General features: G+C 45.9%; 1 protein-coding gene across 1 annotated transcript in view; it reads left to right on the top strand.

The window, feature by feature from the left end:
* The window catches only part of ift74 (intraflagellar transport 74), a 37,539-nt gene that overhangs the window by 16,260 nt on the left and 2,876 nt on the right, over positions 1-18,403 (top strand). The window contains exons 11-18 of the mRNA XM_063210989.1: positions 255-398; positions 1,289-1,329; positions 1,879-1,958; positions 3,918-3,971; positions 4,235-4,332; positions 4,910-5,036; positions 13,693-13,856; positions 18,214-18,339. Coding sequence (XP_063067059.1) covers positions 255-398; positions 1,289-1,329; positions 1,879-1,958; positions 3,918-3,971; positions 4,235-4,332; positions 4,910-5,036; positions 13,693-13,856; positions 18,214-18,339 — 834 coding nt within the window. The remainder of the gene's footprint in view (positions 1-254; positions 399-1,288; positions 1,330-1,878; positions 1,959-3,917; positions 3,972-4,234; positions 4,333-4,909; positions 5,037-13,692; positions 13,857-18,213; positions 18,340-18,403) is intronic.

Genomic DNA, 18,403 nt, shown 5'->3' with positions numbered 1-18,403 from the left:
TGAATGATTTACTTTACTGTATGAGTCACGTCATATCTATTTACCCAGCTCTGTCTAGCGCCTATGATTGCATTTTTTACTCTTTCCTGTCTATACACAGCTTAGCCAGTATCACTGTTGTGCAGTTTTGTATGAAAATATGATTTGAAATCCCCTGAAAGTATACTATTTTGGTAAAGTAACTAGAAATGGAATTCACAATACAAACTGTATTGTGAATTCTCTCTCTGATGGTGTGTTATGGTCCTGTGCAGGAGATGGCCCACTCCCAGGTGAAGCAGGAGGCGGTGATGCTGTATGAGCGTCTGCAGGAGCTGGAGATGAGGAGGGACACCATGCTGGCTGAGGACAAGAACATGGGCTCCCCCAAAGAGGAGAGGGACAAGCTCTTCAATCAGGTCATAAGACTCTAGCATTCTCTTACTCTGTCTCTGTCTCTGTCTCTGTCTCTGTCTCTCTCTCTCTCTCTCTCTCTCTCTCTCTCTCTCTCTCTCTCTCTCTCTCTCTCTCTCTCTCTCTCTCTCTCTCTCTCTCTCTCTCTCTGTACCTCTCTATCTGTACCTCTCTCTATCTTCTCTTTCTTTGTCTCTCTGTCTTCTCTCTCTTCTCTCTTGATCTTTCTTTTTTTCTCTCTCTTCAGTCTCTGTCTATCTCCTTTCCCTCTCTCGCTCTCTCTCTCTCCCTCTCTCTGTCTCTCTTGCTGAAAGTTTGCCTCAATTCTCAGAAAGCCTGACTAGAATGAGCTGTCATCATTACAGCCCCCCACCCCCTTACCGAATAATCATCCAGTAAAAAAAAAAAAAGAAAGGAAAGGAAAGAAAATTGTTGTGCTTAAGAAGCAGCATCATTACAACATGAATGACAAGATGTCATCTCTCGAACATATTCTGTTTCTCTCTGGCGTTGTCCGGGCCCTTTTGTCTTCATCCAACTGAATCCGTCACTGTCCACTGCCGACCACATTAGGACAACATGTCCATCACTATGTTTTCTCTTGCGGTTACTGGATCCACAACTGGCCCTTTTTGCTGTGGTGGTGGTGATGCCACATGGGTGCATAAGAGAGAGCCGTAGTGCAGCATTGGGATTTTATTATTTTCCACAAGTCATGACTCAGCTGCTGCTGGACTCGCCAGCCAGCCACTTATCTGTCACAGGACCTTAGATAAAGAGCTCTATTCATGAGAAGGCACATACTCCAGCATTACACTGTGAAGGCTTTATTTTTGTGCTCGTAAGACAGCAATGTTGACCTTTTGACATTGATGCGCTTGCTCAATTCACACAGGTGAAAGAAGACAATCTGGAAATAGCAAGCATGGAGCGAAAGTAAGTTTGAAAATGATACTCTGGACGTTTTTTGATTGGTTCTTTGTTCTAAACAGTAATAGAGTTGAAGGTGAAGATTTTGTATATCCCAGGAAAAGGTGCAAGACAAAGGCTGACTGTAGTTTTCAGAGTGAGGAGTCTGCACACTTAATATCGATATTCCCTTCGCAGGATGAAGACATAACGATGTTGAGTCGAAACGTAATCCAGCCATGAAACAATAAAAGAACAACAAAATGGAATTTAAGTGTACGGACTCCTCACTCTGAAAACTAAACAGTAATAGAAACATTCAATTGCATATGTAAAATTGTGTCCCAACATAGCATATTACACACACACACACACACACACACACACACACACACACACACACACACACACACACACACACACACACACACACACACACACACACACACACACACACACACACACACACACACACACACACACACACACATTAAAAAAAAACGATTAAAACCAGCATTGATGCCTCTCTGTAGTTACACCTGAATCAGAACCGTATTGTGTTGTGTTTGCTCCCAGGTTGACCGAAATGCGAGAGAAGATCAGCCAAGTCAATGACGAGATGCGTCAGCTGGACAATGACATGGAGGAGAGCCAAGGTGAGAGTCAAAGTGAGCGCTCGCTCACCCTTTCCCCGAACCCCCCACCACCCCACCAGAGACACCAGGGTGTGTCTCCCTTTTGGAGGGGAAGACAGGGTGGGGGGCTTTACTGGGTGGAGGTGTCAGAGGAGACGTCAGAGGATTAGGAGGAGTGACGGTGGAGATGGTGGTGGGGATGGGGGTTCTTGCTGTCAGGCAGTTCTTCCCTTAGTAATACTCCAGGGTGGGGACACTCGGGAGAACACCGAGGTCCATGCCTTCATTTAATGGCAACTTACAGGTCATAAATCCTAATGAGCTTGGATGCGGTCCAAGAGAAGGAACCCTCAACCCCACTGCAACCCCACCCTCAACCACAACACCAACATAATCACCACCAACATACCCTTTTCCACTCCCCTGCCCTCCCCGACCACCCATCATCCAACCCCCCCCCTGATGTCGGAGAGCTGCTGCCTGGAAGTGTCTCTTAAGTGGCCCCAGCGCTCCTGACCGGGACACTGGAAGTGCAGCGCACCGCTGGGGAACAATAGAGCTGATGGGAGGTGGTGGAATGTGGGGGTGGGGGTGGGGGCCGGAGAGCGTGGTGGCTGACCGGGAAAGTTTTTTTTTTGTTACTTTGTTTATTGGTAGGATTGTTCACAAGGCTTACAATTCATTTCAATATGACAAATTCATCATCATCATCATCATCATCAAAATCCTTTTTTTTATTTTTTTTTCCTTCTCTCTTCTTGTTTCTTCTTCTAGTTCACGATATATGCCCATACAAGACTTCAATTCTTTTCAATGACTTTTCAGCATACTACCAAATAAACTTTTTTTTCCCCAAATACGTAATATTGTGACAATAGACAGTTGACCGGGAAAGTTTGAGTGAGGTGACGCAGACAGACAAGGGTATAGTAAGCTCTTCTGTAGGCTTTTATTGGTTTGGAACGTGATCATAGACAAACACAAAGAACTGTTAAGGTAATGCTACACAGGGCAACATCTTTGATTGCACATTTTGTTTTTTTATGGAATGGTTGAAAAAAGCTGTCTGCTACAGTAAGCTCAATTGATTCACATGTTATGTGGTTAACAGTCTCTAAACAGCAATCTTATTGTGCCATTGTGACACATTGCTCTAAAAGATGCCCTGTTCATCATCACCTTTCATTGTCAGCTGGCTTTTGTTGCCTTACATGTTTTCTCTGATCATCACCACCGCCTTCTCTGTTGATTTGTCTTGCCTTCACACAGGACCTGATGGTAAGAGACATGCAGTAGGGCTTTCACCCCAGTATTATTACAGCTAGATTTAAAAACCTTTCCAATATTTCACTAACACTTTCCCTTCTCTCCCATAGCAGTGAATGTGATGTGTGTGTTAGGGATGGCGAAAATTGAAAAAACTCTTAACCGGTTACCGAGACTCATTAACCGGTGGTTAACCGGTAATCTTAAATTTTAAAACGTCTGCGTGCCTGATATGCACAGCACTGATTTTTTTCATTTTTATTTTTCACAATCCTTTTTTTTTGCTGCGCAGACAGGACCTGCCATGTCCAGCCATTGTTGCCAGATGGAAAATGCTGAATTATCGTACTAAAATCTCAAAATTATCGTTTTTTTGGGAGGAAATTATTATTATAATTATTAATATTATTACATCCGGTTAACCAATGGCAGAAAATTTTAACCGGTTAAAGTTGAACCGGTCGATTACCGGTTAACCGGTTACCGGTTAACATCCCTAGTGTGTGTATACATTAGATCCTTAAACAGAAGAGATAGAGTTCCTTGGCCTAGATGCGATGATGCCATGGTTGCATAGTGCTCAGAGTTGCGATGGTCTGTTGGTAGTCAATGTTCTTAGTGTAATGTTGGGAACTGCAATGTTGTAGCTATCATACCAGGCAAAGAGCTGTGCGACCAGTTTTTGGATTCCACTAACTTGATTTGTACTGACAGGGGAGCGAAGCCAGAAGTACAAGGAGCTGAAGAAGAAAGAGGAGACCATCAACAGTTAGTTGACTACTTCATCTTCTGCATGCCTAGTCTAGTTACGTGTGTTTGTGTGTCTTCTTGTGAGTAGCAAACTGTGCCAGGGTGGTAATGTTGCTAACGGGGCTCTGGCACATCTTCACCCTTCTCCCTTACCTCCTTTAACCACGAATACAAGCCGTGTATAGATGCTTTTAGAGTGTACATGTGTTTGTCTTCTTCTGAGTAATAAATTCTGCCAGGGCATGAATGCTTGCTAACAGGGTTCCTCTTGGCTTTTTCAGGTTTCATGGAGACGTATGACGAAGTCCGAGCTCAGGAACTGGAGCGTCACGAACAGGCCCAGGCCAGCATTGTGGCCCTTCTAGAACATTCTAGCAGGGTGAGTGGAAAAAAACTGTACCTAACCTTAGAAACTCCTCACCATACCGCAGATATGATGGATCCATTCACATTTTTGCAACTGAGCACATTGCGAGTTGACATTCATAGAATTGGCTGTCCCTAAATGAGCTTTGCTTTTGATTAAGGAACCAAAAGTGGCTGTTGTCTTTGGCATATAAACCTGAACACAGATTGGGTGTTTTAAGGCTTGTGGTTTTGGCACTTGGGGTAAACATGCATGAACAAGAGATTATGGGATCACGCTTGATTGATAACGGTGGTTACAATGATCCCCTGGCTTCACTCCCCGGCACTGCACTGCAACTGCACTGGTGTTTTACAACCCCGTACAAAAAAATCCACACTGGCCTTAGGGAAGAAACCTGATTCATGCAACCCAATCCAAGATCAATGTATCCATGTCATGATTTATTTTCGTATAGTTGTTGGTAAATTACCTTGGTTGAACTTTATCATGGTGTGTGTGTGTGTGTGTCTGTGTGTGTGTCTGTGTTTGTGTGTGTCTGTGTGTGTGCGTGCGTGCGTGCCTGCGTGTGTACATGTCTGTTTGGCAGAACATGACTCGCCTGCAGCAGATCTCCTCTGTGACGGCTCACGAGCTGCGCTCCATGCAGGAGGACCTGAGCTTCAAAGAGACGGAGATGCACAAGTCCCAGAGCACGGCCAAGGGCCTCTCCTCTGGTAAGACTCCCATGTAATCTCACATGCTCGCCTCCCCTCATAGCTCTGGTCATCAAACAACTGTCATGGATGTACATAGTTACAAACAGGGCTCTAAATTAGCACCAGACAACTGGCTCAATGCTGTCAGTTTAGCTGATGAAAAATACCAACTTACTAGTCACTCTGACCCATTAGTGAGTATGTGTTTGGATAGTAAGATGTAAGTTCTGCTAGCCATTTTGGCTGGTGATGAAAAAAAGTGAATGTAGAGCCTTGGTTACAGTGCCCTGTTATATGGCAGATAGTGCATCAGTTTCATAATGGCATCAACTTCATTTCACTTGGACCTCCATCACTGTAATATGCAAAGCTGTCGCAAACTGTAACTGTATACTGTACAGCCAAGGGCTTCTCCTCTGGTAAGACTCTTCACATAACCTCACATGCTCTAGTCCCCACACAACCCTGGGCTTCACTGGTCTTAAACTGACATGAGTGTACATGATTACTGTGTGCTATAATATGATGGCCGTGTACGTGGACATAAGGCTTTTGTGTGCCTTAAATTACGCGTGCAACCACGTTGCGACTGAGTGCACAAACTTGCTTAAGGACAACCGCATTAGGGGCATTTGACACAATACTGGAGGCATCGTCTAGCCAAAGGCAGATAGCCAAAGGTGCTCTCATAATTAGAGATGCACAGGATCCAAGATCCGGTTCCGGATCCGGCAGGATAATAGGGTTTTTCACAGGATCCGGATCCGGCAGGATCTTAAGCAGTGGATCCGGTATCCGGCAGTTACCTAAAAATCAGGATCTGGTGCATCTCTAGCCTAGGTTTTTAAGTCAGTCTTTCACAACCCCAATTGCTGCATGGAGTGAAAGAACTTTGGAAGCGACCAGTGCAGGCAGTGTGGCAGTAAGCCAATGAGTCTAAAAAATAGTTTGAGCCAACGTAATAAAAAGGGCCCACGTGTGCGAGTAGGGTATGTGTTTCAAAACTTTCGTAGGATCCGGTATCCGGTTCCGGATCCGGCAGGATCTTAAGCAGTGGATCCGGTATCCGGCAGGATCCTAAAAATCAGGATCCTGTGCATCTCTACTCATAATGTTCTCCACCATTGCTTGACTCTATCGCAAGCTCATCATGGATGTTTGGAAGGTTGCCCTTTGTGGTTTGTTGTCAATATCGCACCGCACGCACACGTCTGCGCAACTTGTGTCCGGTGTTCTCCTGCTCGCAATATTGACATAAAATACGCATGGCAACATATTCATGCACAAAATGTGCCCACAAACGCGTATCCTGCAGCAAGCTTGTCCCGGGCCCTATATGACAGCGCAATAGTTTCATGGTGTCTACCTACAGGTTACATGGCTTAAAGTTACACTTTAGAGCTTCATCCCTGTTGTACACAAAGCTGATGCAAACTGTAATTGTATTACAGCCAAGGGCCTTCCCACTAGTAGGACTCCTCACATAACCTCACATGCTCTCCTCCCCATACAGCTCGGGCCTTCATGGGTCCTGTCATGGGTATAGACCATTAGCACGATATAATATTACAGAGCATGTGGTAGGAACCCCCTACTGTAACCTTACTTGCTCCCCACACACCTCTGGTCTTAAACTGTCATTGTAGAGGCTTACAGTGTACTGTAATATGTAGAACATCAGTGTCATTTTGTGTTCTTTAACTTCTTTTTAAATATAATGTTCCATCACTAAAGTAATATAATGTAAATGTAAGTGTTGGACTACCATGACCTCTCATACTCTTGTCATGGCTCTGGTCTTCACAAAACTTACCATGGGTGTGGATAGCCACAGTATGCTGTAATATGACAGATCATCAGTTTTATTGTGTGTGCTTAAGGTTAAGTGGCTTCAAGTTACACTCCATCACTGTAGTTCATACAACTGTCACAAAGTGTAATTGTATAATGTAGGTTTAAGTGTGTTTTAACTAAGCTGGTCTTTTTTGACTTCTGACTGAACTGTAATTTAGACACATTAGCTTGACCTGCAGAGGGAGGTATCCTTCTTTACATTATGTGTGAGCTGGAGTGTGCACCCCTGCACTGTGTGTATTGTACTTCGCCAGAGCATTGGTCTCTCAGGTCAGCTAGTGTTACCATAGCACTGTCAATCGCTAGCGTTTAGCTCCAGTGCAAGCATGTGGTCTGGCCCCATTGTTCTCGGCTCGGTTTTCACTGGGATGCACAAAGGAACTCTGTTTGTGGTCCGTGCCAAGCTAGCAGCTAAACCGGGCTTCATTCAAGCAGCAAAATACATTTCATGACGGTCTTAACCACAGCACTGCCACTTAGAGTAGAGCCAAGGCTACAGCAGCCAAAGTAGCCCTGCTACGCATTGCAACACGGACAGGGTTTTAGTGTTTTAAGGTCTTGCAAGGCCAGCAGGACATTGACTGATAGTCGTATCCAAGTTAGCGGGAAGTGTTTAGTCTACATCTTGTCAGACGAGCGTTTTTCATCACCTTATATATATAATCAGTAGTGCAAACAGAGTTGAAAATTGTTTGAGAAAATGTAGAATTTGAAAAGTGGTGGGAAAGTCCATTTTATTATTTTGTGGATTTCCCTTCCTTCCCCATCCCTCACTAACACCACACCTGCTTGAATTCATGTAATGTAACACTTACGTATTTTATTCCCTCAATTTAGAACGATTAATGACTGTACCGCAATGACAATTTAGCAATTCCCCATTACTCATCTACCCATATTTATCGCAATATGTGCATCTAAACTAAAGTTGACAAAATTGTAAGCAACCCAGAGCCACAGGAAGGCTGGTCTTACAATGATTCCAGGGCATATGCATGCTAATGTATGTTACATTATACTTGCTGACACATTTATGGATATCGACTTAGTTATTTAGGCTCAGTGTTTTAGTTACAGTCCCTCTAATTTGAAGTCATTGGAGTAATTTGAAGCTTAATGTCTTGCTCTTCAGCCATGGATGATATGGGATTCAAACCTATACCCTTCCGATCTGACATACTACAAAGGACACGTGGCACCCCATCACCAGTGTTGCCAGATGTGTCTGACCAAATCCCGCCCAAAAGCTTCTGAAAAAACGCCAAAATGCGCTAAATTCCATCCAAATTCAACAAATTACATTGACTTCTATGGGCCCAAATGGCCAATTTTTCCGGTTTTTACCACCAGACGCACATCCCAAGTAGCCCAATTGGGCGGGTACCCGCCCAATCTGGCAACACTGCCCATCACTGGATCAGGATGGGCTGTTGAGGTCCAGAGTGTACCTGAACCCACCCACCCACCTACCACAACCCCCTTTCCCCTTGGGCCCTCCTGCCACTCTGCAGACTACCTCCATTCCCCCCTCCCTCCTTTCCACTCGGTCCCCCATTTCCTGCCCAAGCCCCCCTGTTCTCTCCCAGTCTTATTTATCAAATGAGCTGCTGTAGCCGAGCCAAGAGACTTTCCTTCCTTTGTGTAACACCCCCCCCCCCACACACACACACACACGTACCCCACACTCTAAACCTTTACCACCCCCTACCCTCTAAACACCATGAAGCCCCCTCACTCAGTTCCCAAAGCCCCCCCCCCTCCAAAAAACATCTCTTATCTCATCAGAACTGCGGCAGAAAGCCAGCCGCGACACTTCCGCCATCAGACTATTCTAAGCCAGGGACGGCATTGTTCGTTTTCACTTATTTATTTGTCTTTTGCGGTAGCGGACCTCTTTTTTTTCACAGCACTGTAAAACAAGGGGAGTTAATCGATGCCCGGCAGTGTGGGGGCTTTGCTTTTGAAGCATCAACCCCCTGTATCCTTTCCTCTCTCCCCCGTGTGCGTGCCTGCATGTAGGTGTAAGTGTGTGTGTGAAATGCCTTGCATGCAGGGCCTGTTCTAGTCAATTTGGTGCACCCCCTTTCGTTTTTGTGCATTTAGAAATGGGCAGCGTACATCCCATTGTACATCTGATCGAGCTGTCACCCTGCTCAAGAGACCAGAGTGAGAAAAAGATTTTTCAGCCATAAAATTTGAACTATTTCACCTATAAACTTATTTGAAACTTTGTTAGAGAGGTCTACAATCTGACTCTGATGCAAATGTCATCTATAGCTTCTATAGCTTTTGAGCAAGAGCAGTTAAAAAAACCCATTGGAATGACTCAGCAGTGTACATTAACAGCACAACACTAACTGTCAGTAGCCAGAACCAGAAAAGGTGTGGCCAATTAAGGGAGGCATGGAGTGTTTTACTTCAGAGTTGTAAAATAAAATTAAAAACTGGCAGTTATTCTCCAGTGTTCCATGCCTCCCTTCTGCGAGAATCCAGTCTAGTTTCACTTGACGTTCTATTCTGTCGGATTTGTGGGCATTACAAGGGCGTCACTATAACATTGGGTTGCCTAGGCGACCGCCTTGTCTGCTTATACCTATACTGCCGTGCAAAACAAGAACGCAGTAACTCAAAATGGTCGATTTTTTTTTAATATCGGAAATGGGTTTTAAACTACCTCATTTGTCTTGTGTCAAAAAATGGTGGTCCAACACCGTCCCGTTTTGGAGAAAACTCATTTTGAAAGTGCAAAAATGACAAAAAAAAAAGCTACTGCTTGTTGTATTAACAGGTTATGTCGTACAAAGAAAAACGCAGTAAGTCGGCGAGTTACTGCTGCACGTTCCAATGGGACTGGTTTGGGAGTAGACAGTAATACTAGCCAAGAACGCAGTAACTCCTGCAGTAACTCCATTTTGTGGCAGTAATACCAGCCAAGAATGCAGTAACTCTGTTTTTTTTGTGGCAAAAAGACACATAAATGTGTTTATTTTTTTTGTGTGCATTAAATTTCTATCCTAAACAAGCATTACCAGGAAGTGTCACCACCAATTTACCGACAACACAGTTGTCGCGCCATATGGGAAACTTTGAAGCCTTTTTTCTCAGTTTGCCGTTTTCAGAGTTACTGCGTTCTTAGATTGTAGGGCAGTATAGCCGGCCCTGCTTGCATTGCGTGGTCTCTCAGGCAGACCCTCTTGCGTGGGTGTGAGGAGTGTATGCTAGGGGTGGTATGTGGTGTTTTAGGAACCTTGGGAGACTGTCCTGAGCCAGGCCAAAGCTGTCTGGTGTCTCAAAGTCATCTAAAAAGCCCCCCCCACTCAGTATGTAAAGGGGACTCGCCCACCCTCTCCCTGGGCCCGAGACAACTGGCCCCATTGTCCTTCCCTGTGGGGGAGAGCTGAGAGGCAGCAGCAGAGAGGTACGGCGAGGTGAAGCGCACCGTATTAATAAACAGACGATTATCTGCTCAACACAATTGGGCTGCAGCAGCGGGCCCAGTATAAATATTTTTGGTAACCCGAGCCAAGACATTCATCCCTTAAGGCTGCATAAACCCTAGGGGTGGAGGACTGTGTGTACGTGCGTGTATGTGTGCATGCGTGTGAGCGCGCGTGTGTGGATAGGAGTGGAAGTAGAGTGTGTGCTTTGAGAGGGTGGAATAAACAAATTTCAGGGTAAATGTTAGGTGTGTATGGGATAGGGAGGTGTGTTTATAAGTGGTTAAGGCATTACAGCATTGTTTCGGTGTGTGTGTGTGTGTGTGTTTTGGTAGTGTAGTGTAGGGATTTATGTATCTCTGTGTATGTCTATGTGGATAACGGATTATAGACAAGGACTTTGGTAGTGTGTGTGTGTGTGTGTGTGTGTGTGTGTGTGTGTGTGTGTGTGTGTGTGTGTGTGTGTGTGTGTGTAAGAGAGGGTGGAGGTGGAGGGGTGTTGTGTGGGGCGGGCTCGCTAGCCCCTGGAGGAAGCAGTAGAGAATGCACAGAAGTGCTGATGGGGCACTTTGCGGCTCTTTTCGCGGCGGGCTCTGTGGCGCACAGCAAAGCACAGCATAGCTCGGCAGCCCTCTCCAAACAGTGTGGACGGCCGACTGGCCTCCTATCAGGAGGAACCGGCCCTCTTCCTCTTCCTGCCCCGAGAGCAGCCAGGGAGCAGGGGCAGCAGCACTGCTCTGACTTAGGTGGGGTGAGGTGCGGTGTGTTTGGGTGGTGTTCTTTCTTTCTGTGTGTGTGTGTGTGTGTGTGTGTGTGTGTGTGTGTGTGTGTGTGTGTGTGTGTGTGTGTGTGTGTGTGTGTGTGTGTGTGTGTGTGTGTGTGTGGAGTATCTGTGTGTGTGTGTGAAGTATCTGTGTGTGTGTGTACGTGCGTGCATTCTTGTGCGTACGTGTGTGTGTGTGCCTCTGTGTGTGTGTGTCTGTGTGTGAACGAGTGTATGTGTATAAATGTGACTGTCAGGGTGTGTGTGCTTGGGGGTGTCAATAGACTAATGGACAGAAACCGAGGGACAGTTCATAAGGATGTGCTAATGTGGTAGTTAAAAATGGCTGTAGGCTTGTAGCAAAGTCATAGCCTCCGTGTATTGGGACAAGAAGTCAGCATGGTTTTGGTTTGGTCTGCAGCCAGGTCAAAACCGTTTTTTTTTGGTTGTTTTTTTTTCATCAGTTTTCATGGGGTGGTTAAAAACAGTGGAGCAATGCTGTAGCCCCAGAGCCCCGGGACAAGAAACTTTTTTTTGAGAAGAAACTGATTTTGTAGTCAGCATGGTTTTGGTCAGACGTACAGGTCAAAACTCTTTTTTTTTTTCTCCGTCAGTTTATGTGGGGTCCGTGACCAGCAGGGGGGATTGCTGCAGGGCAGGCTTCACGGTTCTTGAGAGTAAATACGTGGAATTTCAAAGCCAACCCTCTCACGGTGGGCCTATCCCGATCTCATCTCAAGCTGACCGGCCAGCTCCTGCAATCTCTTTATGAGAGAGTTTGACGGCTCAGTGCTCAGCCATCGACAGCAGCGCTGATGTTTGCCAGAGAAAGGATTGAGGCCTCGGTGGACTTGGACCCAGAGTTTGCGCCACAGGATCAATTTTGATATGGTTTTTGCAACACAGCGAACAATAAAAAGAGCAAGGGACTGTGAAGTGTAACTAAATGAAAAAATGAAATAATATGAAAGTGGAAAGTTGAATCCCATGTCCTGAACACTTTGGGACTTATATGCAGCTGTCTGTGTCGGGGCCCTGTGTTCTCTGAACTCATCCCTAGTGCATTACATTGCTTGGGCTAGAATGATGAGCCGTCGGAAACCGCCCATACGTCCCTGGTCTTCTAGTTCTGATTCATAGTTCTGGTTGCAGATGTGGCTCTTGTGTCTTTCTTAATAAGGTGGCCACTGTCCAGGTTCCTGGCTTGACAGGGGTTGATATCCTTGTCTCTGCTTTTCAGCAGAGTCATTACATTACATTACACTTTTTGGTTGCGCTTGTTTGGTTATAATGCCTGTAGCAATGTGAGGTTAGGTGCCTTTTTCAAGCATGCCACTTCAGCCATCCCATTACATGGGATTCGAGTCTGCAACCTTTCTCATTCTAAGACCAACTCATTAAGTGTTTGGCCATGACTGCTCTCTTTTTTGTCCCGTCCAGGTTCTTGGCATAACTATATTCATAATAGGAATATCCTCATCTCTGCTGCTCAGCAGACCTGTGGTCCTCCAAGCCCTGTTAAAAGCCCCATGGCTTGGCAAAACGAACACTCTCTCTCATCGAATCAAATGTCCAAAAACAAATAAGAGGGCCCGCTGGTCGGTTTCCTGTCAGCAAGAAATCGCTAAAGTTTTATTCGACGTAGCAGGGGAAAAAAACTGAAACAGGATTGGGTTTTGTTTGGAAGGGAGGAGGAAAAACAAGCCTGCAGCGTTGTCGAAGTTGAAGAGCGAGGTGGCTTAGGTGAGGAGAGCTTGTGTCCTGTGGCCTGCATGGAGCCTTTCAGCACTGGGCCTATCCTGACATTGCCTGGTTGTATTCCCGGGACTGACGCGTTCCCTCAGGTGTTTGAGGAACGGTGGTCGGAGAGAGAGGAGGCTGAACAGGAGCTAACTTGACACCTTTAGTGGGTGGGTGTGGGCTCAACAGTTAACAGAGAGATGTGCTGAAAAGGACTATTTTAGCTGTTAGGCGCATTGCAAACTAGTGTTTTTTTTCTGATTAATCAGGTATTCCTGTCTGAAAATACATGTACAAAACCACAAAAGAACTGAAAACTTTGATAGCATGATGTTGCAATGTGCACACAATGTGCTCTCTAATTTCCTGCACATCTATGCTGTCATGTCAGAGTCAGCACACCCCTCACATTTCAATAAAAATGTATGAGATTTTTTCCTGGGTCAGCAGCACCATGGAAATTGATTTTGAGTGAGGGACATAGTCATCAGGGTATAGCATGTGTGTAAGTATATGCAGTATGTCTTCTCAAAATGACATTACAACCCCATATGTGTCTACAGAGAGTCAATACACCCCCATACATACCCCATCATCTACGAAATGTATTCAATCTTTTCAAGGGACAATACGACAGAAAATTATTGAGTTCGATACAGTTATCAGCGTCATAGTCTACTGTCCCAGCAGACTGACTCCACAACCCCACATGTGTATTCTACTCAGAGCAACATACCCCATACATACCCCATCTGGAAAAATGTATTTGATCTTTTCAAGATATTGATTATGAGTTAGATACCTAGAGTGATCAGCATCATAGTCATGTGTCAACTGTCCCCGGAGACTAACTCCACAACCCCATGTGTGTCTTCTCCAGAGAACAACCGTCTCCAGCAGGACCTGCAGAAGGTGGAGCAGCTGGAGGGCAAGATCACGTCGGAGTTGAGCAGCCTGAACGAGCGCATCCAGAGCATGACCGAGGGCCTGAAGACCTTTAGCAACCTGGATGCCCTCAAGGCCGCCGGGGAGGAGAAGAAGCAGGTGAGGATATTACAAATATTACATTGTAATTAGAGGACATTACAGACATTACATCAGTCTTACAAATAGTGATAAGTGCTATAGGAGAGCTTTGTTTCACAAGGGCAATAGTCATTAGGTAGGTCCAGGTCAAGCTGCCAAAGGAGAAGGTGAGTGAGGCCTGAGCCTGTGAGCAGATAGCATTACATTACGCTTAGCTTGACGTAAGGGTGGGATTTGAACCTGCAACCCACAAGAACTTTTCAAGGCCAGTAAAGCCATGAGACCCCTCTTTCAAGTTTTTTGTGTCATGAATGAATCTGGGAATACTCAACAGTCAACGGTCTACTCATACTATAGCAGTTTTATGCACTGTGAGTATTGTATCTCCTAGGCATACTGCTTCCTCAGTTGTTCCATATAATTTCGAAACTATATCAAGTTGATGCATCTGACAAAGGTTGGTCCAAGTGATTTCTAGCCGATGTCATAACATGCGTAAAGTTCTGATAAACTGTGTCCATGTGAGAACAAGTTAATCCCAGTTGACGTACAGCCTCCTTTCCTCCCCTTGTCAAGCAGACGTCATTCCAGAACATTCTCACCTGGTCTTGATCCTTTCTCACTTCCAGCCCAAAATGGATGCCTCGCTTTCCAGATGAATTTATCATCTGTCATCAAGCAGTACACATCAGCAAATCTCAAAGCTGTTAATGGCACAGAGCCTGACCATAACTACAAAGCCTGCTCTGCTTACATCACGATAAAGGGATGATTTTATTCTCACCTGTCATTAAGCAACACACATGCCCAAAACTCAAAAACTGTTAAGAGCATAGCGCTCACGGCAGAGCACTCACATCTGTCCTGGCCACAATTTTCAAAGCTTCTCTGCTATGCTTATACTGTATATCATAATAAAGGGAAAGCGGCGCTTCTCTTCAGAGCCCTTTTAGTTTCATCCGTCCCAAGGATATTTCGCCACATGTTTCTTCACCCCTGAAGGAGCACTCATACATCAGTATCGCTTTGCTGCTCATGTCACGCTGGCATATTATTATGACAAATTTTTACAGCACACCCTACGCATCAGTCGGACAAGAAGTTTATTGGGACTCTGAGCGCATTCTGACATGGTGAAATAAATCACTTGCATAAAAGTGTATCGGTGAAACAAATCAGCTGGATTTGGTTTCTGCTCATGCACAGCCCCCGCGAGCTGCCCCTACATATTTTCAACAGCATGAGTCACTACCCAGGAGTCACGTTGANGGGTGCATCCCAATATGTGTCCTTGCCTCCTCCACTTGCGCTTGTCTCCTCGCCCCGCCTCCTGGCCCCTCCTCCGTGGAGAAAACGATAAAGTTTCCCAGCTGTCAGCCAAGCCACAACAACTTTTGAGGGACTGTTTTTCATTCACCATAACAATTGCACACGAGAAAAAGACTTTACAATTGAGCTTTTGCAAGATATTGAAATATAATGCTGTTGTCAGTGATGTCATCATGACGGGAAGCAAGTGGAGGAGGCAAGTGGAGGAGGCAAGGTCACATATTGGGATGCACCCTGGGAGACCTCCCCCTCCCCCTCCTTTCCCTACCTCTCAGCACTGAGGAGGTGGTGGAGGGTGTTGTTGATTCTTGAGTGGTGTTGTGGCACAGTGCTGATAGGCCAGTGGTCCCAAGAGCTTGATCTTGAGTCTGTTAACGTGTTTGACAAGCCAGTAGGACCTATTCCAACCAAGAATGGTTATGTAATGAGTTTGGTTTAATTAACCCATACGTAGTACCAGTTCTTGTATGAGAAAAGGAGAATACGTAGAGACTTGATCTATGTACTCCACACAAGTACCCGGGTGTAGAAGTAGGTACACAAATGCCATGCTTCTGTTATAGGTTACAAGTTATATAATACAGGTTTGCCACTTGCTGTAAGTGTTTTCTTGGTATGCCCCCCTAATGCCCCTAATGTAGAAGAGCACTGTAGGTATTTTTTTTCTGGAGGATGCTGTGGACAGACACAACTTGGATGCCAGCCTATCGCCACTTATCAGCGGAAAACTTTTATCGCTGTGGCGCTGAGCACCACTCATTAGTGTTTACAGTTGTGCCCTAAGCCACACACACACACACACACACACACACACACACACACACACACACACACACACACACACACACACACACACACACACACACACACACACACACACACACACACACACACACACACACACACACTCTCTCCCTCTATCTTTCTCTCTCTCTCTCACTCTCACTCTCACACACACATACACACTCACACTCACACACGCATACACATACACAGACTCTCTCTCTCTCTCTCTCTCTCTCTCTCTCACTCTCACTCTCACTCTCACTCTCTCTCTCACTCTCACTCTCACTCTCTCACACACACACACACACACACACACACACACACACACACACACACACACACACACACACACACACACACACACACACACACACACACACACAGACTCTCCCTCTATCTTTCTCTCTCTCTCTCACTCTCACACACACATACACACTCACACACGCATACACATACACAGACTCTCTCACTCTCACTCACACACACACACACACACACACACACACACACACACACACACACACACACACACACACACACACACACACACACACACACACACACACACACACACACACACACACACACACACACACACACACTTACCGTACTCACACACACACACAAATACATCAAGACAAGCTAGATAGCATCAGGCCTTTCACATTTTCACACCTCAGAAAAAAGAGGGCCAAAAAAGAGTCCTTGCAGCGTCCGGACGGAAGCCCTGTGCCACCATCTGCTCCGGGAGATTTGAGGGAGCTGCTCGAAGACAGCCAGCCGCCAGATAAAGACCCCCTCTACTCCCCTCTACTCACTCGGCTCCCTGGCTCCTTCCACGCACGGCCAGCGCAACAGCGGAAGAATATCCATTTTTCAGCAGCCTTTTCTTTTTCCTCCTTCTTGTCTTACGGAGAGAGAGAGAGAGAGAGAGAGAGAGAGAGAGAGAGAGAGAGAGAGAGAGGCTCCCTGACAGACGTATCCGACTGAGTGACGACCTCCTGCTTCCCAGGCTGCTGGGCTGCCTCTCGTCTCCTCTCCTTCTCCTTCTTCTTCTCCTCCACCAGAAGCAGAGCAGATAGCCAGCCAGCTGCCCCAGTGTAAACACCTGCTGCCGCCAGGGACGCCACGCACAGGAATATTTCCATAGGAGCTGAATTTTGTGTGTGTGTGCGTTCGTGTGTGTGTATGTGAGAGAGCGCGAGATGGAGAGAGAGATTCTGTGTGTGAGTGAGTGAGTGATTGTGTATGTGTTTGTATGTATGCGCACACACAGTCATGGATGTATTTGACTGGGTAGTGGCCGGCCCTGTGTGTATCTGTGTGTGTCCTCCTGTATGTGTATTTGTGTTGCAAGGAGAAAGGGGGGACTATTTACTTAACCAAAAAAACCCAAAAACTACTTCATAGTTGAGGGGGCCAGGGGGGAGTTTGCAAAATGACATTGTTGCGGTGGGTTTGAGTATGGGGGGCGTTGGGCCTTTTCTTCAACAGGATGCAGGTTTCTCTGTTGGTGTTTGACACCAGGAAGACATGTTTCTTCCACCAAGAAGCTTCTTGCCTCCACCCAACCCCCCACCCCACCTCCTCACTCCACAGGGGCTGGACTACTGGACGACAGGGCCCCAACAATCCCCTCTGACTCTTCACATACATAGACACACGCTCGCAGGAAACACTCATCTCCTCTCTGGGTTTAAGATTTATGAGCCCCCGTCTACCGTTTATTTTGTTGTCTGGGCAGGATAATAAACAATGGAGGTCTTTTGATTTGGAAAGGGAGTAAATTTATCAGAGCGAAGAGGAAAAAATGTAACGTGATAAGAAAAATGTGATAAGAAATGCAATGACTTTTTTTCCAATGTGAAGAATTTTACTAATGTTGATTGCTTCTGTGGCCTCTCCCATCCTACTTCTCTCTCTCTCTCTCTCTCTCTCTCTCTCTCTCTCTCTCTCTCTCTCTCTCTCTCTCTCTCTCTCTCTCTGTGTTTCTGTCGTGGCACCCATCGTCTAATGGTTGGAATGTTGCTTTTGGAATTCCTGTGTCACCCATGACTGAAGTAGCCAATGCCCTGTTTCTACAGAACTGTTACGCGCTTTGGATAAAAGCATCAGCCAAGTATCATGTCATGTCATGTCATGTCTACAAAAATCTAACAAAGGCTGAACCTGATGGGATGCTGAATCTGATGTGAAAACAAATATCCCTATGGCACAAAAAATAATCGAATCTAATCTGGTCTCTGTCCTGGTGTTTCAGAGGTTGCAGGAGGAGCGGGTGTCCCTGACCATGCGGAAGGAGAGCTTCAAGAAGGAGCTGGCTGAGCTGGAGAAGGAGTACGAGGCTCTGAAGACCCAGCTCCAGGAGAACGAGACTCACGCTCAGGTCACACACGCACACACGCAAGCACGCACCCACACACACACACACACACACACACATAGTATGT

This window comes from Engraulis encrasicolus, chromosome 11 (genome assembly GCF_034702125.1).
Source record: "Engraulis encrasicolus isolate BLACKSEA-1 chromosome 11, IST_EnEncr_1.0, whole genome shotgun sequence".
In the NCBI taxonomy this organism is placed as follows: Eukaryota; Metazoa; Chordata; class Actinopteri; order Clupeiformes; family Engraulidae; genus Engraulis; species Engraulis encrasicolus.
This window is presented reverse-complemented; position numbering and strand designations above follow the sequence as displayed.